The sequence below is a fragment of the Taudactylus pleione genome, unplaced genomic scaffold, assembly GCF_031769625.1.
Source record: "Taudactylus pleione unplaced genomic scaffold, aTauple2 ptg000913l, whole genome shotgun sequence".
Classification (NCBI taxonomy): Eukaryota; Metazoa; Chordata; class Amphibia; order Anura; family Myobatrachidae; genus Taudactylus; species Taudactylus pleione.
In genome coordinates, this window is record NW_028285314.1 from 860,836 (window position 1) to 882,638 (window position 21,803).

General features: G+C 50.9%; 1 protein-coding gene across 1 annotated transcript; it reads right to left on the bottom strand.

The window, feature by feature from the left end:
* Window positions 1-2,456: 2,456 nt before the first annotated feature.
* On the bottom strand, window positions 2,457-17,063 carry LOC148473735 (vitelline membrane outer layer protein 1 homolog). The gene is made up of 3 exons (XM_088459498.1): window positions 16,914-17,063; window positions 13,942-14,051; window positions 2,457-2,962 (listed from the first exon to the last, which is right to left on the bottom strand). The coding sequence occupies exons 1-3, from the start codon at window positions 17,061-17,063 to the stop codon at window positions 2,668-2,670; spliced, it is 555 nt and encodes a 184-aa protein (XP_088315624.1). The 3' UTR covers window positions 2,457-2,667.
* Between the last annotated feature and the right edge of the window lie 4,740 nt (window positions 17,064-21,803).

Here is a 21,803-nt window from a genome sequence, read left to right on the forward strand (position 1 = left end):
TGCACAGGTGTAGTCATTACTCACTGATACATTTCCCAGGTCACCCAGCAGGTGCACAGGTGTAGTCATTACTCACTGACACATTTCCCAGGTCACCCAGCAGGAGCACAGGTGTAGTCATTACTCACTGACACATTTCCCAGGTCACCCAGCAGGAGCACAGGTGTAATCATTACTCACTGACACATTTCCCAGGTCACCCAGCAGGAGCACAGGTGTAATCATTACTCACTGACACATTTCCCAGGTCACCCAGCAGCTGCCACAGATGTAGTCATTACTCATTGACACATTTCCCAGGTCACCCTGCAGGTGCACAGGTGTAGTCATTACTCACTGACACATTTCCCAGGTCACCCTGCAGGTGCACAGGTGTAGTCATTACTCACTGACACATTTCCCAGGTCACCAGCAGGAGCACAGGTGTAGTCATTACTCACTTACACATTTCCCTTGTCACCCAGCAGGAGCACAGGTGTACTCATTACTCACTGACACATTTCCCAGGTCACCCAGCAGGTGCAGAGGTGTAATCATTACTCACTGACACATTTCCCAGGTCACCCAGCATGAGCACAGGTGTAATCATTACTCACTGACACATTTCCCAAGTCACCCAGCAGCTGCACAGATGTAGTCATTACTCACTGACACATTTCCCAGGTCACCCAGCAGGTGCACAGGTGTAGTCATTACTCACTGACACATTTCCCAGGTCACCCAGCAGGTGCACAGGTGTAGTCATTACTCACTGACACATTTCTCTGGTCACCCAGCAGGAGCACAGGTGTAGTCATTACTCACTGACACATTTCCCAGGTCACCCAGCAGCTGCACAGGTGTAGTCATTACTCACTTACACATTTCCCAGGTCGCCCAGCAGGTGCACAGGTGTAGTCATTACTCACTGACACATTTCCCAGGTCACCCAGCAGGTGCACAGGTGTAGTCATTACTCACTGACACATTTCTCTGGTCACCCAGCAGGAGCACAGGTGTAGTCATTACTCACTGACACATTTCCCAGGTCACCCAGCAGCTGCACAGGTGTAGTCATTACTCACTGACACATTTCCCAGGTCACCCAGCAGTTGCACAGGTGTAGTCATAACTCACTGATACATTTCCCAGGTCACCCAGCAGGAGCACAGGTGCAGTCATTACTCACTGACACATTTCCCAGATCACCCAGCAGGAGCACTGGTGTAGTCATTACTCACTGACACATTTCCCAGGTCACCCAGCAGGAGCACAGGTGTAATCATTACTCACTGACACATTTCCCAGGTCACCCAGCAGCTGCACAGGTGTAGTCATTACTCACTGACACATTTCCCAGGTCACCCATCAGGTGCACAGGTGTAGTCATTACTCACTGATACATTTCCCAGGTCACCCAGCAGGAGCACAGGTGTAGTCATTACTCACTGACACATTTCCCAGATCACCCAGCAGGAGCACAGGTGTAGTCATTACTCACTGACACATTTCCCAGGTCACCCAGCAGCTGCACAGGTGTAGTCATTACTCACTGACACATTTCCCAGGTCACCCAGCAGGAGCACAGGTGTAGTCATTACTCACTGACACATTTCTCTGGTCACCCAGCAGGAGCACAGGTGTAGTCATTACTCACTGACACATTTCCCAGGTCACCCAGCAGGTGCAGAGGTGTAATCATTACTCACTGACACATTTCCCAGGTCACCCAGCAGGAGCACAGGTGTAGTCATTACTCACTGACACATTTCCCAGGTCACCCAGCAGCTGCACAGGTGTAGTCATTACTCACTGACACATTTCCCAGGTCACCCAGCAGGAGCACAGGTGTAGTCATTACTCACTGACACATTTCCCAGGTCACCCAGCAGGAGCACAGGTGTAATCATTACTCACTGACACATTTCCCAGGTCACCCAGCAGGAGCACAGGTGTATTCATTACTCACTGACACATTTCCCAGGTCACCCAGCAGCTGCACAGATGTAGTCATTACTCACTGACACATTTCCCAGGTCACCCAGCAGCTGCACAGATGTAGTCATTACTCACTGACACATTTCCCAGGTCACCCAGCAGCAGCACAGGTGTAGTCATTACTCACTGACACATTTCCCAGGTCACCCAGCAGGAGCACAGGTGTAATCATTACTCACTGACACATTTCCCAGGTCACCCAGCAGGTGCACAGATGTACTCATTGCTCACTGACACATTTGAAAAGATCCACAGGTGGAGCTAATTAGTTCACTTGTGAGGAGACCTGGAAAACATGCACTGTTTGGGGTCCTGGGGACCGAGTTTGAGAACCTGTGCTATAGGGTGAATGTACCTCATTGAGTGCTCTCTAACATGAACCTGACATTGGTAAATGAATTGAGACATGGAAATGATCAGATCAGTGGTTATGCAAAGTCATTTATTATTGAATGATTATGTAACTACATGGACGGAACAGTTACTAAAACAATGTTATGCGACTGTGACTACTTTCTGGATATTATTCATTACTGACATTAGAAACACCCCAGGAATTGCAGTGTATATATATATATATTATAGCAAGCAGCCAATCCAAATTCTATATGAATTGCAGACTTCCTGCTCACCCACCCATGAAATGTAGTTGTAACAAGGACAGGATAGACAACTGTGCGAAGTGTATTATTACTCATTGCAGCAATGCATCACTACATCATTAAGGGCGCTGTCATCTGCTGGTCCCTGCAGCTTCTCCACCTTAGTACTGATGCCACAGACACCGGCCCTGCAGAGATTGCTCCATGATCCGTAGGTTCCCCACTGGCCTCCATTGGCCTCCAGCTGTTCCCCTGTGGAGCACTTAATCCTGATGCTATTGAGAGCAGTGTCGTCTCTGCCCAGCTTATGTGGTTCCACTTTTATTTGATATGACACAACGTAGCCACTCCGACATTTGACCATTGGACCCCAGCTGCCCCATCTGTAGGGAAGAGCAGATACACGTGATCAGTGTTTGGCAGGTAAAGTGCAGGAACAGTGCATGTTAGTGGTAAATTGTAATACAATAGAGAGTCTTATTCAGCTGCGTATGCAAGTGCCATCGCAGCTGCGATCTGTCACGGAAAAAATATGCTAATGACTCGCTCGCCATCCAGTGCATAGAGACGCCCGCTTCCAGCATCTCACTTCCGCCGCTCACGCACAAAACCAGGAACATCGGAGATATCAAACACAGATCAGGCGGCCATCAGCCGTGTGAGTAAGTCTAAGCTGCCGCAGACGCAGCCGGTCACTAGACACACACAGGGGCGTAGAGAGCCCTGCCGGGCAGAGGTGAAGAGGGGTCGTGGCCTAATCGCAGGAGGCGTGGCCACCTCTCATTGAGCTAAGAAAATAAAAATAAACAACACTATTGCAGAGGCGCTGCGCGCTGGGGAGGGGGCGCTGTGAGCCCCTGAGCCCGGTGCAAAGCCAGGGGGGACGCGATGAGTGTGATCGCTCCCCCTCACAGGCATAGGAGACTGCTGCGGCTGCTGGATGCCCAGAAAACAGTGTTTAAACGGTCCCGACACACCTGCGTTACTTTAGTCAGCTCCTCCTTTACTTCTCCTAAATCCTGACTACCTGTTACTCACTTTGTGCCAGTGTAATCCCCATAGGATCACTGCACGTCCACAGTGTGGCCTACAGCATGCGGAACGGCTCAAAATCGCTCAATCTGCGTTAGCACTGGCATTCTCAGACCGTTCTCAATCAGGCTCATAGCGTAGAATAAGAGAGGTAAAGCACAATAAAGTTGCCAAACAATGACCCTATAAGGGCACTAGTACAGGAGCTCGGGGAGGGAACACCCATACCATAGGCTATCACATAGAGAACAGCCAATTGCAGTACAGTAATAGGGTGGGGTGGGGGTAATTCCGATGTTTGCCAGCAGCCATATTAGAAGAGACAAATATCAGGTGCACAACTCCAAATTATTAATAATATATAAATGCAATACAATTTTGCAATCAATAGAGGTTTTTAGCATAATCTTGGCCAAGGTTATGGGCCTACCCACCATATCCAGGTAACCTCTGTAGGGTAGGTCCCTAACATACTACGATTCAAATCCAGAGCGCAGGACACCGCCAAGCTAGCCCAGCTAAGCCACACCAGGGCACCGCCATAGTAAGAAAAGTGCAGTGTGAAAGAGATAGTTAGGAGCAGCTGCTGCTGCATATAAAGAATGAAAATAAAAAGTGAGGTACATATATAATAAACAAACAGTGAAGGGTTAAAATGTGTTATAAAAGAAAAATTTGCTATAATGCGGTGCCCTGAAACAGATCAACAAAGGCAATCCAGTGGGACCCACGCCCCAAAAATGAACCAAAGTTGCACTACAGTATATAAAACTTGTAGGACTTACCTAGAATTGTGCCTATTACTAGTGTGCATATTCATTACAAGACTCCATGCTTTTAAACCAATAAGGTAGGGGTGCTAATCCAGACTGAGGGCGTCTCCTTTCCCTCAGGTGTGCAATAAAGCACATTAAATAGAGTATATGGGAAAGATTTCTGGACTGCACACCCTGAATATATATATAATGGGAGGTGCTACCTGATGAGACAAATTGCAGGCACAAAAACAGACAAATCTCAGGTGCAATTTTGCAAAATTGTATTGCATTTATATATTATTAATAATTTGGAGATGTGCACCTGAGATTTGTCTGTTTTTGTGCCTGCAATTTGTCTCATCAGGTAGCACCTCCCATTATATATATATTCAGGGTGTGCCGTCCAGAAATCTTTCCCATATGCCATTTTAGAATAATCTGACAAAGGTATAGAATGATCCTGCACAGGAAAAAATTATATTGTGTGTATAAAGACCAACTTAGTACTTAATTGACATGTCGTCCACACAGACCAGTTGGGGGTGCTCCCAGGAATGAAGTATAACTACTATTTCTCAACAAAACTACCCCTAGCAGATGCTAAGGCAAACAAGTGCCTGAGTGTATGTGCTGGATGCAAGTCTCCTGAGTGCTGACGGGTGATCAAGGCCACGGGGGAAAACACATGTCCTGTACCCCTAGTCCCAGGGACTCACCATGAGGGAAAACACGTGTCCTGTACCCCTGGTCCCAGGGACTCGCCATGAGGGAAAACGCGTGTCCTGTACCCCCAGTCCCAGGGACTCGCCATGAGGGGAAAAGCATGTCCTGTACCCCCAGTCCCAGGGACTCGCCATGAGGGAAAATGCGTGTCCCGTACCCCCCGTCCCAGGGACTCGCCATGAGGGAAAATGCGTGTCCTGTATCCCCTTTCCCAGGGACTCACCATGAGGGAAAACGCATGTCCTGTACCCCCGGTCCCAGGGACTCGCCATAAGGAAAAATGCGTGTCCTGTACCCCCAGTCCCAGGGACTCGCCATGAGGTAAAAAGCGTGTCCTGTACCCCCGGTACCAGGGACTCGCCATGAGGGAAAACGGATGTCCTGTACCCCCGGTCCCAGGGACTCGCCATGAGGGATAATGCGAGTCCTGTACCCCCCGGTCCCAGGGACTCGCCATGAGGGAAAACGCATGTCCTGTACCCCCGGTCCCAGGGACTCGCCATGAGGGAATATGCGTGTCCTGTACCCCCCGGTCCCAGGGACTCGCCATGAGGGAAAACTCGTGTCCTGTACCCCTGGTCCCAGGGACTCACCATGAGGGAAAACACATGTCCTGTACCCTCAGTCCCTGGGACTCGCCATGAGGGAAAATGCGTGTCCTGTACCCCCGGTCCCAGGGACTCACCATGAGGGAAAACGCATGTCCTGTACCCCCGGTCCCAGGGACTCGCCATGATGGAAAACTCGTGTCCTGTACCCCTGGTCCCAGGGACTCACCATGAGGGAAAACACGTGTCCCGTACCCCCAGTCCCAGGGATTCGCCATGAGGGAAAATGCGTGTCCTGTATCCCCGGTCCCAGGGACTCACCATGAGGGAAAACGCATGTCCTGTAGCCCCGGTCCCAGGGACTCGCCATAAGGAAAAATGCGTGTCCTGTACCCCCAGTCCCAGGGACTCGCCATGAGGTAAAAAGCGTGTCCTGTATCCCCGGTACCAGGGACTCGCCATGAGGGAAACCGCATGTCCTGTACCCACGGTCCCAGGGACTCGCCATGAGGGATAATGCGAGTCCTGTACCCCCCCGTTCCCAGGGACTCGCCATGAGGGAAAATGCATGTCCTGTACCCCCGGTCCCAGGGACTCGCCATGAGGGAATATGCGTGTCCTGTACCCCCCGGTCCCAGGGACTCGCCGTGAGGGAAAACTCGTGTCCTGTACCCCTGGTCCCAGGGACTCACCATGAGGGAAAACACATGTCCTGTACCCTCAGTCCCTGGGACTCGCCATGAGGGAAAATGCGTGTCCTGTACCCCCGGTCCCAGGGACTCACCATGAGGGAAAACGCATGTCCTGTACCCCCGGCCCCAGGGACTCGCCATGATGGAAAATGCGTGTCCTGTACCCCTGGTCCCAGGGACTCGCCATGAGGGAATATGCGTGTCCTGTACCCCCCGGTCCCAGGGACTCGCCATGAGGGAAAACGAGTGTCCTGTACCCTTGGTCCCAGGTACTCGCCATGAGGGAAAACGCGTGTCCTATACCCCCAGTCCCAGGGACTCGCCATGAGGGAAAACGCATGTCCTGTACCCCTGGTCCCAGGGACTCACCATGAGGGAAAACACGTGTCCTGTACCCTCAGTCCCTGGGACTCGCCATGAGGGAAAATGCGTGTCCTGTACCCCCGGTCCCAGGGACTCACCATGAGGGAAAAAGCATGTCCTGTACCCCCGGTCCCAGGGACTCGCCATGATGGAAAATGCGTGTCCTGTACCATCGGTCCCAGGGACTCGCCACAAGGGAATATGCGTGTCCTGTACCCCCAGTCCCAGGGACTCACCATGAGGGAAAACGCATGTCCTGTACCCCCGGTCCCAGGGACTCGCCATGAGGGAAAATGCGTGTCCTGTACCCCCGGTCCCAGGGACTCGCCATGAGGGAAAACACGTGTCCTGTACCCCCGGTCCCAGGGACTCTCCACAAGGGGAAAGGCGAGTCCTGTACCCCTGGTCCCAGGGACTCGCCATGAGGGAAAACATGTGTCCTAAATGCCCGGTCCCAGGGACTCACGAGGGAAAACGCATGTCCTGTACCCCTGGTCCCTGGGACTCGCCATGAGGGAAAATGTGTGTCCTGTACCCCCGGTCCCAGGGACTCACCATGAGGGAAAACGCATGTCCTGTTCCCCCGGTCCCAGGGACTCGCCATGATGGAAAATGCGTGTCCTGTACCCCCGGTCCCAGGGACTCGCCACGAGGGAATATGCGTGTCCTGTACCCCCAGTCCCAGGGACTCACCATGAGGGAAAACGCGTGTCCTGTATCCCCGGTCCCAGGGACTCGCCATGAGGGAAAATGCGTGTCCTGTACCCCCGGTCCCAGGGACTCGCCATGAGGGAAAACACGTGTCCTGTACCCCCGGTCCCAGGGACTCGCCACAAGGGAAAAGGCGAGTACTGTACCCCTGGTCCCAGGGACTCGCCATGAGGGAAAACATGTGTCCTATACGCCAGGTCCCAGGGACTCACCATGAGGGAAAACGCATGTCCTGTACCCCTGGTCCCAGGGACTTGCCATGAGGGAAAACGCATGTCCTGTACACCCCGGAACCCAGGGACTCGCCATGAGAGAAAACGAGTGTCCTGTACCCTTAGTCCCAGGGACTCGCCATTAGGGACAACACGTGTCCTATACCCCCGGTCCCAGGGACTCGCCATGAGGGAAAACGCATGTCCTGTACCCCCGGTCCCAGGGACTCACCATGAGGGAAAACGCGTGTCCTGTACCCCCAGCCCAAGGGACTCGCCATGAGGGAAAATGCGTGTCCTGTACCCCCAGTCCAAGGAACTCACCATGAGGGAAAACGCATGTCCTGTACCCCCGGTCCCAGGGACTCGCCATGAGGGAAAATGTGTGTCCTGTACCCCCGGTCCCAGGTTCTCGCCACGAGGGAAAAGGCGAGACCTGTACCCCTGGTCCCAGAGACTCGCCATGAGGGAAAACGAGTGTGCTATAGCCCCGGTCCCAGGGACTCACCATGAGGGAAAACGCATGTCCTGTACCCCAGGTCCCAGGGACTCGCTATGAGGGAAAACGCGTGTCCTGTACCCCTGGTCACAGGGACTCGCCATGAGGGAAAAAGCATGTCCTGTACCACCGGTCCCAGGGACTTGCCATGAGGGAAAATGCATGTACTGTACCCCTGGTCCCAGGGACTCGCCATGAGGGAAAACGCATGTCCTGTACCCCCCGGTCCCAGGGACTCGCCATGAGGGAAAATGAGTGTCCTGTACCCTTGGTCCCAGGGACTCGCCATAAGGGAAAACGCATGACCTATAACCCCGGTCCCAGGGACTCGCCATGAGGGAAAATGCATGTCCTGTACCCCTGGTCCCAAGGACTCACCAAGAGGGAAAATGCGTGTCCTGTACCCCCGGTCCCAGGGACTCGCCACGAGGGTAATGGCGAGTCCTGTACCCCTGGTCCCAGAGACTCGCCATGAGGGAAAATGAGTGTCCTATACCCCCGGTCCCAGGAACTCACCATGAGGGAAAACGCATGTCCTGTACCCCAGGTCCCAGGGACTCACCATGAGGGAAAACGCGTGTCCTGTATCCCTGGTCCCAGGGACTCGCCATGAGGGAAAAATCATGTCCTGTACCCCCCGGTCCCAGGGACTCGCCATGAGGGAAAACGAGTGTCCTGTACCCTTGGTCCCATGGACTCACCATTAGGGAAAATGCGTGTCCTATACCCCCGGTCCCAGGTACTCGCCATGAGGGATAACGCATGTCCTGTACCCCTGGTCACAGGGACTCACCATGAGGGAAAATGTGTGTCCTGTACCCCCGGTCCCAGGGACTCGCCACGAGGGAAAAGGCGAGTCCTGTACCCCTGGTCCCAGAGACTTGCCATTAGGGAAAACGAGTGTCCTATACCCCCGGTCCCAGGGACTCACCATGAGGGAAAACGCGTGTCCTGTACCCCTGGTCCCAGGGACTTGCCGTGAGGGAAAATTCATGTCCTGTACCCCCCGGTCCCAGGGACTCACCATGAGGGAAAACGCATGTCCTGTACCCCCAGTCCCAGGGACTCACCATGAGGGAAAATGCGTGTCCTGTACCCCCAGTCCAAGGGACTCACCATGAGGGAAAACGCATGTCCTGTACCCCCGTCCCAGGGACTCGCCATGAGGGAAAATGTGTGTCCTGTACCCCCGGTCCCAGGGACTCGCCACGAGGGAAAAGGCGAGACCTGTACCCCTGGTCACAGAGACTCGCCATGAGGGAAAAGGAGTGTCCTATAGCCCCGGTCCCAGGGACTCACCATGAGGGAAAACGCATGTCCTGTGCCCCAGGTCCCAGGGACTCGCTATGAGGGAAAATGCGTGTCCTGTACCCCCGGTCCCAGGGACTTGCCATGAGGGAAAACGCATGTCCTGTGCCCCCCGGTCCCAGGGACTCGCCATGAGGGAAAATGAGTGTCCTGTACCCTTGGTCCCAGGGACTCGCCATGAGGGAAAACGCATGTCCTGTACCCCTGGTCCCGAGGACTCACCATGAGGGAAAATGCGTGTCCTGTACCCCCGGTCCCAGGGACTCGCCATGAGGGAAAATGTGTGTCCTGTACCCCCAGTCCCAGGGACTCGCCACGAGGGAAAAGGCGAGTCCTGTACCCCTGGTCCCAGAGACTCGCCATGAGGGAAAACGAGTGTCCTATACCCCCGGTCCCAGTGACTCGCCATGAGGGAAAACGCATGTCCTGTACCCCTGGTCACAGGGACTCACCATGAGGGAAAATGTGTGTCCTGTACCCCCGGTCCCAGGGACTCGCCACGAGGGAAAAGGCGAGTCCTGTACCCCTGGTCCCAGAGACTCGCCATGAGGGAAAACGAGTGTCCTATACCCCCGGTCCCAGGGACTCACCATGAGGGAAAACGCATGTCCTGTACCCCTGGTCCCAGGGACTTGCCATGAGGGAAAATTCATGTCCTGTACCCCCCAGTCCCTGGGACTCGCCATGAGGGAAAATGAGTGTCCTGTTCCCTTGGTCCCAGGGACTCGCCATGAATTAAAACGCGTGTCCTATACCCCCAGTCCCAGGGACTCGCGATGAGAGAAAACGCATGTCCTGTACCCCTGGTCCCAGGGACTCACCATGAGGGAAAACTCGTGTCCTGTACCCCTGGTCCCAGGGACTCACCATGAGGGAAAAAACGTGTCCTGTACCCCCGGTCCCAGGGACTCACCATGAGGGAAAACGCGTGTCCTGTACCCTCAGTCCCAGGGACTCGCCATGAGGGAAAATGCGTGTCCTGTACCCCCGGTCCCAGGGACACACCATGAGGGAAAATGCATGTCCTGTACCCCAGGTCCCAGGGACTCACCATGAGGGAAAATGCATGTCCTGTACCCCTGGTCCCAGGGACTCGCCACGAGGGAATATGCGTGTCCTGTACCCCCAGTCCCAGGGACTCACCATGAGGGAAAATGCGTGTCCTGTACCCCTGGTCCCAGGGACTTGCCATGAGGGAAAACATGTGTCCTGTACCCCCAGTCCCAGGGACTCGCCACAAGGGAAAAGGCGAGTCCTATACCCCTGGTCCCAGGGACTCGCCATGAGGGAAAACATGTGTCCTATACCACCGGTCCCAGGGACTCACCATGAGGGAAAACGCATGTCCTGTACCCCTGGTCCAAGGGACTCGCCATCAGGGAAAACGCGTGTCCTGTACCCCTGGTCCCAGGGACTTGCCATGAGGGAAAACGCATGTCCTGTACCCCCGGTCCCAGGGACTTGCCATGAGGGAAAATGCATGTCCTGGACCCCTGGTCCCAGGGACTCGCCATGAGGGAAAACGCATGTCCTGTACCCCCAGTCCCAGGGACTCACCATGAGGGAAAATGCTTGTCCTGTACCCCCGGTCCCAGGGACTCGCCATGAGGGAAAATTTGTGTCCTGTACCCCCGGTCCCAGGGACTCGCCACGAGGGAAAAGGCTAGTCCTGTACCCCTGGTTCCAGAGACTCGCCATGAGGGAAAACGAGTGTCCTATACCCCCGGTCCCAGGGACTCACCATGAGGGAAAACGCATGTCCTGTACCCCTGGTCCCAGGGACTTGCCATGAGGGAAAACGCGTGTCCTGTTCCCCTGGTCACAGGGACTCGCCATGAGGGAAAAAGCGTGTCCTGTACCCCCGGTCCCAGGCACTCGCCATGAGGGAAAATGAGTGTCCTGTACCCTTGGTCCCAGGGACTTGCCATGAGGGAAAACGCGTGTCCTGTTCCCCTGGTCACAGGGACTCGCCATGAGGGAAAAAGCGTGTCCTGTACCCCCGGTCCCAGGGACTTGCCATGAGGGAAAATGCATGTCCTGCACCCCTGGTCCCAGGGACTCGCCATGAGGGAAAACGCATGTCCTGTACCCCCCGGTCCCAGGCACTCGCCATGAGGGAAAATGAGTGTCCTGTACCCTTGGTCCCAGGGACTCGCCATGAGGGAAAACGCATGTACTATACCCCCGGTCCCAGGGTCTCGCCATGAGGGAAAATGCATGTCCTGTACCCCTGGTCCCAAGGACTCACCATGTGGGAAAATGCGTGTCCTGTACCCCCGGTCCCAGGGACTCGCCACGAGGGAAAAGGCGTGTCCTGTACCACTGGTCCCAGAGACTCGCAATGAGGGAAAACGAGTGTCCTATACCTCCGGTCCCAGGGACTCACCATGAGGGAAAACGCATGTCCTGTACCCCAGGTCCCAGGGACTCGCCATGAGGGAAAACGCATGTCCTGTACGCCTGGTCACAGGGACTCACCATGAGGGAAAATGCGTGTCCTGTACCCCCGGTCCCAGGTACTTGCCATGAGGGAAAACGCGTGTCCTGCACCCCAGGTCACAGGGACTTGCCATGAGGGAAAATGCATGTCCTGTACCCCTGGCCCCAGGGACTCGCCATGAGGGAAAACGCATGTCCTGTACCCCCCGGGCCCAGGGACTCGCCATGAGGGAAAACGCTTGTCCTGTACCCCCAGTCCCAGGGACTAGCCATGAGGAAAATGCGTCTCCTGTACCCCCGGTCCCAGGGACTCACCATGAGGGAAAGCGCATGTCCTGTACCCCCGGTCCCAGGGACTCACCATGAGGGAAAACGTGTGTCCTGTACCCCCGGTCCCATGGATTCGCCACGAGGGAAAACGCGTGTCCTGTACCCCCGGTCCCAGGGACTCGCCATGAGGGAAAATGTGTGTCCTGTACCCCCAGTCCCAGGGACTCGCCAAGAGGGAAAATGCGAGTCCTGTACCCCTGGTCCCAGGGACTCACCATGAGGGAAAACGCGTGTCCTATACCCCTGGTCCCAGGGACTCACCATGAGGGAAAATGCATTTCCTGTACCCCTGGTCCCAGGGACTCGCCATCAGGGAAAATGCGTGTCCTGTACCCCTGGTCCCAGGGACTTGCCATGAGGGAAAACGCATGTCCTGTACCCCCGGTCCCAGGGACTTGCCATGAGGGAAAATGCATGTCCTGTACCCCCAGTCCCAGGGACTCACCATGAGGCAAAACGCATGTCCTGTACCCCCCGGTCCCAGGCACTCGCCATGAGGGAAAATGAGTGTCCTGTACCCTTGGTCCCAGGGACTCGCCATGAGGCAAAACGCATGTACTATACCCCCGGTCCCAGGGACTCGCCATGAGGGAAAACGCATGTCCTGTACCCCTTTTCCCAAGGACTCACCATGAGGGAAAATGCGTGTCCTGTACCCCCGGTCCCAGGGACTCGCCATGATGGAAAATGTGTGTCCTGTACCCCCGGTCCCAGGGACTCGCCAAGAGGGAAAAGGCGTGTCCTGTATCCCTGGTCCCAGAGACTCGCCATGAGGGAAAACGAGTGTCCTATACCCCCGGTCCCAGGGACTCACCATGAGGGATAACGCATGTCCTGTACCCCAGGTCCCAGGGACTTGCCATGAGGGAAAACGCGTGTCCTGTTCCCCTGGTCCCAGGGACTTGCCATGAGGGAAAACGCGTGTCCTGTACCCCTGGTCCCAGGGACTCGCCATCAGGGAAAACGCGTATCCTGTACCCCCAGTCCCAGGGACTCGCTGCTAGGCAGCAATAAGGAGACTTTGCAACTATTTGATACTGGATATGACACCTAAATTGGGGATTGATGTATGCTCTAATGTGTACTATTAAGAGCAGCTGTTTGATACTGGATACCGGGGTATTTCTGTGCTGCTATAATACATAATATCTGCTCAGATATGAAAATAATGATATATAACTAGCTGTGTTCCAGTAATTGATGATGGCAATATATGTTATCGTGAAATACATAAAAAGTTTAATGCTCTTGTCATGTGATCGATATTAGGTAAATATATTAGACAGGTTTCTGTTGGACACCGGAGCTATATATGGGCCTGGTATACAAGTCTCCTAGGCTGTAGGTCACATTTAGGTGTTGATTGAAATTGAAATTTTCGCCATAATATAAATATACTGCCGATTACTACTTTCATTTGTTTGTAATTGTCTCTAATTTAAACTTAGCGGGGCAGACTCCTGATTCATTTAGAGGCTTATTACCCCTTTATTTTAATAAGAGGTTAATACAGATATGTTTTAATCCTTACACAATATCTTGTCTGCAAGGAACTAGTTTAAAATATTCTATTGTTTAATGAGTGTCCCCAACAAAAGGAATTCCTGATATTAGAATAATCTGCGGCTGGGTCTCTAACTCAGACGCAGATTTTATGCATATAGAAACCTTTGTGGAATGGAAGTCTCAGCGTAGCGGGCATGGTAATCTTAGTACATACAGATAGATACGCCTGCGCGTTACTCACTTGGACACGGTGGACTGGATAGTAACTTCCTTAGAATTAGCGACATGAAAGCAATGCAAACGGACTCCGTTAACACCGGTGTCATCGCCAGCTCCTTGAGGTTGTTCCACCTAATAAGAGAAATGCAGGACTATATTAGTATAATACAGTGAGATAAGTGCTACCGGCACCGGACTACACCGGCAGGCATGGACCTCTAGAGAAGAAGGATATTACCGCAGTTATGTGCATAGCTGAGACACCCTACTCCTGAATGAATTTGCGGTTCATTTCACCAACAAGCCAGTGACTTACCTAGTAGTGTTAGGCACATCCTTCATTAGCAAGGGGAAACTGCGGGAAGCCGATGGACGGAATGCCGACCGCCGGCTTCCCGACTGTACAATCCCGGCAAGGGTTAAATGACAGGTGTCAAAATCCCGATGCCTGTTATTTTCCCTAAAATGGGAGACCGACACCCGGCTTACCGATCGAAGGTAAGCCGGGCGATGGGTGCGGACAGCCGTGGGGGGGGAGGGTTAGGTTTAGGGTTCCCGGGGGGAACTTAGGGTTAGACACCCCCCCGGGAACCCTGTGTATGATCGCTGAGTATCATGATGAAAAGGGATTGTCATACCAATGGGGGGAGGGGGGGGGGAATTTAGAAACTGATGGGGATAGACAGTGGGCTCTGCTTAGGATGCCAAAATGACTGTGACCGTGATACAGAACACGCCATCAATCCGCAGCGGGCACCTTGATGGTAAATTGATACATTAAGCTCCATCATGACACATTTAGGAGAAAAAACAAAAACATTCTCGTACGGCGGCAGAGATAAAGATATAGGAGGGAGATATATACCGAGCCTGATCTGTCTGCTGTTATGGTCCATACTGGGCTCCAAGGAATTCCCAACTGGGTTTTGGTTTTGGCTCCTAGCAGGAAGTCTGGGCTGTATAGTAACACGGATCACACTACAAATACTCTTTATGTGCAATATATTAGCTTCTGACACGTTTATGGCTGTCACCAGTAGCTCATACTGTACATTTATTTCTTCCATCAATTAGAGGAGAGAAGCATTCGCCCACTGGAATGTTTTTCGCCTCATTCGCCTGTTTGGACGCGAAGTTTTTGCGTACTTTCACAATGCGCACTTCCGCTTTTCGCCCTATTCAATTGCAAAACAGGCAAAAACGCATATGTGCAAATGCCGCAAATGGAGAAACTAGCGAAAGGGGCCGCATATTTTGGGGAAATCAGTCTGTACCCCATAAAAAGCCTCACTGACCCTGTAAATCAATATAGAAGTGTATTATTAACCCTAATAAAAGTATTTTGGGTTCTTAAAGTCAAAGTGCTGTTATATGCGTATTTGCATATGTGTGGAAAAATTATATAAAGTAATTTCTTTTTTGAAAAATAATTGCTGTAGTTAAATTGGGGGTACATTTAAATGGGTGCTAGTATATTTTTGTGTCTATAAAGTGCAGATTAAAACATTTTTAAAAATACATCTGGTGCAGCCACCTGCAATCCTAAAAACACCTGTCCCATCCATACAGCACCCCAAAGCACCTGTCCCATCCATACAGCCCCCCAAATACCTGACCCATCCATACAGCCCCCCAAAGTACCTGGCCCATCCATACAGCACCCCAAAACACCTGTCCCATCCATACAGCACCCCAAAACACCTGTCCCATCCATACAGTACCCCAAAACACCTGTCCCATCCATACAGCCCCCCAAAGTACCTGGCCCAGTACTTTAGACCCATTCTCCAAAACTTTTAAAAAATTTTGCATCAAAAATTACATGTCATTATTAGGGGGGATTAAGCTAATGTTATATTTTTTTGCCTAATTAGTCATTAGGGGGGGTCCAAAGGGTTTTAAGCCAAGATCCCACTTTTTAGCCAAAAATAGGGATTTTGCACATCTTTTCTCCTGCCTCGGGGGTGGTGAAAACTTTTCGTCTGTTTCTGCCTATGCAGTTTTCGTACCTGTGAAAACATCCGGGAATTTAATAGCGCGATACACTGGGATGTGGTGAAAAGCTCCCATCGGTGAATGTTTTTCGCCGATCGCGACTTTTTGAGTCTAATTATACCGGCCCTTAGGCCCGTATTCAATTAGCCACGAAAAATCGAAATCTGCTAAAAATTATCGTTGATAACGTCATTTTGCCAGGCGGAAACTTTTCGGGAAACCACTCAGCACCCTTGGGACAGCCCCCCAAAAGATAACTGCATCAAAAAATCCCTTTAAAAAAAAGTGGGGAACACCCCAAAAAGCACTTTGAAAATGGGGGCGAAAAAGTACAAAGTGGGGGTACAAACTTAAAATGTAGCAAAATAGACTTTTGTGGGGTCTGCAAGTATGGGTGAGGTGTGTTTTTGATTGCAGGTGTTTGCTGAAGGTGCGTATTTTATGTTTTTTGAAACTTCACTTTAGCTACTTTAAACCATGCTTGCACCCATTTTCAAGTACCCCAAATTTGACAGGACAACTTATTTTCTCCCCAAAAAACTGCTTACTGCTATTATTCACCACTTGTGTAAAGACGCTAATTAGAAGCTAATGACATATCTTAAGTACCCGAAATACCTTTATTAGGACTATTCGGGGGCATCTACATTGAACCCCAATGTTAGTGCATGTTTTCGGGGGTGTCAGGCTGCTTTCCCCAATTCTGACAGCACTTTCGCCTGGTTCACATTCGCCGGGTTGTGTTTTTGCGTCCTTTGGAAGTGGCGAATAGCGGGGGCACGCACGAAAAGTTTTCTCGGCAAAAACACACGATGTAGGCGAAAAGTTGGGCAGGCGAAAAAGTATCGCGAGTGCGAAACTAATTGACTACGGGCCTTAGTCTCTGTACCACTGTGTTGCACCTATTGCTGCCCATCAATGTGGTCTCCTTCCCCCTTCCCACAACTCTTCCTCCCAGTCCTCCCAGCAAACTGGACGTACAGTATCGCATTGACTTACCTTCAGAGAGACCCCTTTGACTATATAGCCATAGGGACATTTGTCAACTGGTCCCCAGGTACCCCATTTTCCGCCATTATCGGTGCTGATAAAACTGTATGCTACGGAGCAAAGACACAGCAGAGCGAGGGCTGAGAGGGCGTGCGCCATTGTCAGCCAGAGGTAAGCTCCTCCAGGCTCTGAACGATGAGACTATATATAGGGCAACTGCGGCTTGGCTGGAATAATAACACCGTCGTTGCTAAGCAAAGTATGTAATCAGTTACACGACGTTATCTTAGGCTGCAATTCACATTTAATTGCGCACTTTGTTCAGACTCTACTGTGTAAGCAAAGTAATACCCAAAATAACAAGACAGCGCAAAATAAATAAGGGAGAGGAAAAATTCTTTAAGAAGGTGGAACAGGAAACATGACGCCTTCTATAAAAATCACAAGTTTATAAAAAAAAATTATATTTATTTCATATACAGTACAGTACAGTACAGTATGTTGTTTTTAGCTGTCACTCACTAGGTGCAGCCTCAATATAATATGATAAATATCCACTTAGGTGCTGTTACAGTTCCCACATTATGGGGAATCCAATTAGGTGCGAATTGTGAGTAGCGAGTTTGTTTTTATTATTATTATTATTATTATTATAATTTATTTATATGGCGCCACAAGTGTTCCGCAGCGCCTTACACAGTACATAAACAAATAAGTTGACCAGTTACTTACAGAGCAATACAATACAGGACAAGGAACATGGATAATATACATTGCTACATTAGCGACCATAACACCCAGATAAGCAACAAAGCAAAGCAGACAAGTGTTAGGTGCCCTAGTGGGGAGTAAGAAGTAGATGAAAGTAAGGAGAAGCACAAGAGGGTAGAGGGCCCTGCTCGTAAGAGCTTACATTCTAAAGGGGAGGGGCAGACAAACAGGTGTGACACAGATGGGGTAAGCAGGGTGGAAGGAGCATGTAGCAGCAAGTTAAGAAGAGAGCTGGAAGGCTTTGATGGAGTAGTGGGGTCTTGAGAGCCCGTTTGAAGGATTGTAGAGAGGTGGAGAGTCTGATAGGAAGAGGAAGACTTAGTTTGCATCAATACGTGCTCCCGAGAATTCTCCAATCCAATTAAAAATGCCTATTCGCACTAAAATGGCTCATTTCGTTAGCAGGACCGTATAGAAGGCTGTTTGCAGCCATTAGGAAGGTGCTGTATGTTTTTAAATGGTGTCAAATGGCTGATTTGTGTTTTTTATAAAAAATGCAAGAATATTATAAAAAAACTAACTTTTTTCATTTAATCTCAAATGAATTAAAATGCAAAGAAAAGCAGGAAAATTTTAGATTTTGCGGTACTTTGAGGGCACCTTGAAAAGTGGAAAAAAAATATCAAAAAAACAATTAGCTTCCAATTAAAAAAATATCGTAATTAAATCTGGGGTGCTTAAATTAACGAAAAAGTTGATTTTGGGGTAATTTGAGGACAATTTTTTTTTTTACCCCCAAAAATGACATGTAATTATTGGACTAATTAGGCTAATTGGAAACTGCCAATTGCCTGATTAGTCATTAGGGGGGGGGCATCCAAGGGGTTCAGCACAGTGTGGCCACAGTGGCCCACGGGTGGTCAAATCAGGAGGTTGGGGAACCCCGCCTCTGCAGCTATGCGGCGGTGCCAGACCCCGGAGTCTGAATGCATGCTGCATGCATGCACACGGCATCCATTCAGTGTCGGGAGAGGGCTGGGGGAAGCCCAGCTAGTGAGGCTCCTCCCAGCCTGATGTTATTTGGAGGCTTGCCATACGGGCACGCCTCCAAATAGTGTCACTTAGGGGGTGCACTGTAGAGAGCCAGCACAGGGTGCTCTGACCCCTGGATTGGATTGCAAAATGGATTCGCTGTGCAAATTCGAAGAGAAAATAGCAATTCGCACCTAATTGGATTGACCCCTTAGGGGGGTATTTATTAAAGCTTGAAGAGAGATACAATTGTGTGAGATAAAGCACCAATCAATCTGCTTCTAACTTACATTTTATAGACTCTGTTTGAAAAATGACAGTTAGGAGCTGATTGGTTGGTATTTTATCACTCACATTTTTATCTCTCTCCGAGCTTTGATAAATACCTTAAACCCACTGAAGACAATTGTGTCGGAGCTCTGCTCGGTTAGCTGTATGTTACCGCAGAATCTATCTTACCCATCGCACTGTATATAAAGTTAACAATTGGAGGACTAATGTGTCTAATGCTTTGCCGAGCAGTTTTGCATTGTGAAGGCTGGATTTGGCAATGTGCCTTCTCTTTCATGTCTCCCGTGGCTTATAGGGCTTGTGACTAACGCCTTTTTGCCTCTTTCTCAAACATGTCTTAATGTTGTTCACAAATCAGAGACCTACGTAGAACGGGAAGCAATTTTTTAACAAAGATGTATAAAAAATTAATTTTTTGCAGTAGCTTAGTTGTTTGTATAGCTATTTTTTATTTTACCCCAATGAATACAGCTTCATGCTGAACATGCCAAGGACTGGTTGGTACTACGGCAGAAGGACCCCATGCTGCTGGTTTCCATGCATTAGTGTTACCAGCCCTGGTTGGCATAGCCTTGTGCCGGCAATGGCAGTTTCAGGTGGACACCACATTGGTCCCTGCCTCATCAGTAACATATTTGAGCCATTGGACCAACTGATAGGCGAAGATGGATCTACAGAGTAGTTGACCTTTAGGCATACTTATAATGGGTGCAGGGTGTGTGGTGCAGGCAGATCTCTGGGTCCAGGGGGGCCTCGTATCCCACACCTTGCACCCAGATTATTCTTACCTTATAGTCGGCGAGCATGTCCTTCCTCCTCCTCTGTAGAGCCATCTTCAACAGTGACATCATCGGAAAGATGGCGCTTTGTAGTGAAAGCAAAAACTTTTATACTGTCCCAGAGCCTTTGCCAGGGGCATTTCTAGAGAGGAGGGGGCCCATGTGCAGTCTCCGAAATGGGCCCCCTCCTCTAGTCCGGCGGCCGGCAGCGCACTGAGCTGTGCGCAGCCAGCACCGGAGTTATTGACTCTGGGCACTAGAATGCGCCAGAGTCTATAGAGTATGCGCAGGTCACCGGGAAAATGGCCACGGTGGGCAATTTCCTTGTACTGCGCATGCGCAAACGACGGGACAATGGCAGCGGCGGCCATTTTCCAGTCGTTTTTACACCACCGGACTCCTGCGCCGAGGTGGGTCTCCGAAGAGGTAAGTAATACTATGGGTGCAGGGTGTGCAGTGTGGGGCCCATGTGCCCCGCACACCCTGCACCCATTATAGATACGCTCCTGCCCTTTGCTCTCTTATGTGCATACGCCATCTTCTTGGATATTACAGGAGAAGGGATCTGCTTGCTGACACAAAGTGATATGTGGGACTGTAAGTGTGTGTGGGGGGGGGCACTGCACACGGTCTCCCTCTCAGGAATTAATATGCCCCTGAGGGGATCCCTACAGTGTCCACTTGAAATCTGAATAGAATTTTGGTCACACTCTTGGTAACTATTTGGGTAGGTGGATTTTCCAGCTCTGAGATATAACCGGTCTTGTTGCAAACTAAATGTGCTGCCCAACAGATCTCTACTATGTTTAGGGGAAGGCAAAGATGTGTGAGTGCAAGATCTGGCCAGTGAGTTAGTGGAATATTAAGAGCAGGGTTGCCTACCCTCTCGATTCGGGCGGGAGCCTCCCGATAAATGGGTGCAGCTCCCGCCCCCCCGGAAAAGCAGGCAAGCCTCCTGCCTGCCGCCGATCTCCGATTCGCGTCATATTGGCCCCGCCCCCTGCTTCACAATACCTGTTTTTTCGGCATTGTGTAGCGGGGGCGTGGCCAAAATTATGCGATCGCGTGGCCCCGCCCCTTGTCACACCCGCAAACAGCCCTCAGCCCACCCGACCACGCCCCCTTTTGCCGGCCACGCCCCCTGTTCTGCTGATCTGGCTGCTCCCTCCCCGAAGGAGCAGCCAGATAGTCGGCAAGTATGATTAAGAGCTGAATCTTTTTGGCTAAACTAAAGACCTTCTTGGGCTGAATCAATGGTATTTCCAGAAAATATGCATGAAATACCCCAAGTTTGATTGGCTGGGAAACAATCTACCAGGAATAAGGTAAAGTTTATTAAGAATTTAAGCTTCATCTCTGAGGGATTTAGGCATTTGTTCAAAGAGTAGGACTGGCCCATCAGGGTACCAGGCAAATACCTGGTGGGCCTCAATACCTGAAAGCCCCACCCCCTTCCCTAGGGGATCTGGGCCAAGAATATGCACTGCTCCCTCCCTCTCTGAAAACCGTCCATTGCAGCATCCCAACGTAACATAGTTACTTATAACATCTTCATACACGGCCCCATCCACACAGACACCCGGTTCACTAATAGTCATCATCCTCACTAGGTAATCGTTCCAAAAGGTGTGCTCTCCTATTACTGGTATGTTGGAATTGGTATAAAGTCATAGATTAATCATAATAAGTGGATCGTGTGGGTCATTCATATTGAACCTCTGTCTCTGTGTTTTCACACAGATTAGCGTCTGAGTGGCACACAGCAGTTGCATGCTGGGCCAGTGTGAGTACACAAGGTAGCCCTGTATTGTACTTTTGTGGCATTAGTGATGTAGTGCTTTTTTTGTTTTTAAGTCTCTGGCAGGACTCTTGGCGCAGCTAAGTTTCAAAATCCATGTTACGCCCAATTGTGCTAATTTGGGGTAAGTTGTATGTGGACATCTGTACCAGGGATGTGCAGTCAGAGTAGGCAGGGACTGGCATACTCCTGAGATTTGCTATAGATAGAATAATACAAAGAAGATACTTATAACTTAAAAACATCTTCTTTGTTTATTGTAATATTTTTTATAGTTAGCACTCACCA

Coding starts and splice junctions, on each gene's coding strand:
- LOC148473735 (XM_088459498.1), bottom strand. CDS start 17,063: ATGGCGCACGCCCTCTCAGCCCTCGCTCTGCTGTGTCTTTGCTCCGTA. Junction 14,052..16,913: donor TCAAAGGGGTCTCTCTGAAG/GTAAGTCAATGC, acceptor TTCTCTTATTAG/GTGGAACAACCTCAAGGAGC. Junction 2,963..13,941: donor ATCCAGTCCACCGTGTCCAA/GTGAGTAACGCG, acceptor TCTTCCCTACAG/ATGGGGCAGCTGGGGTCCAA.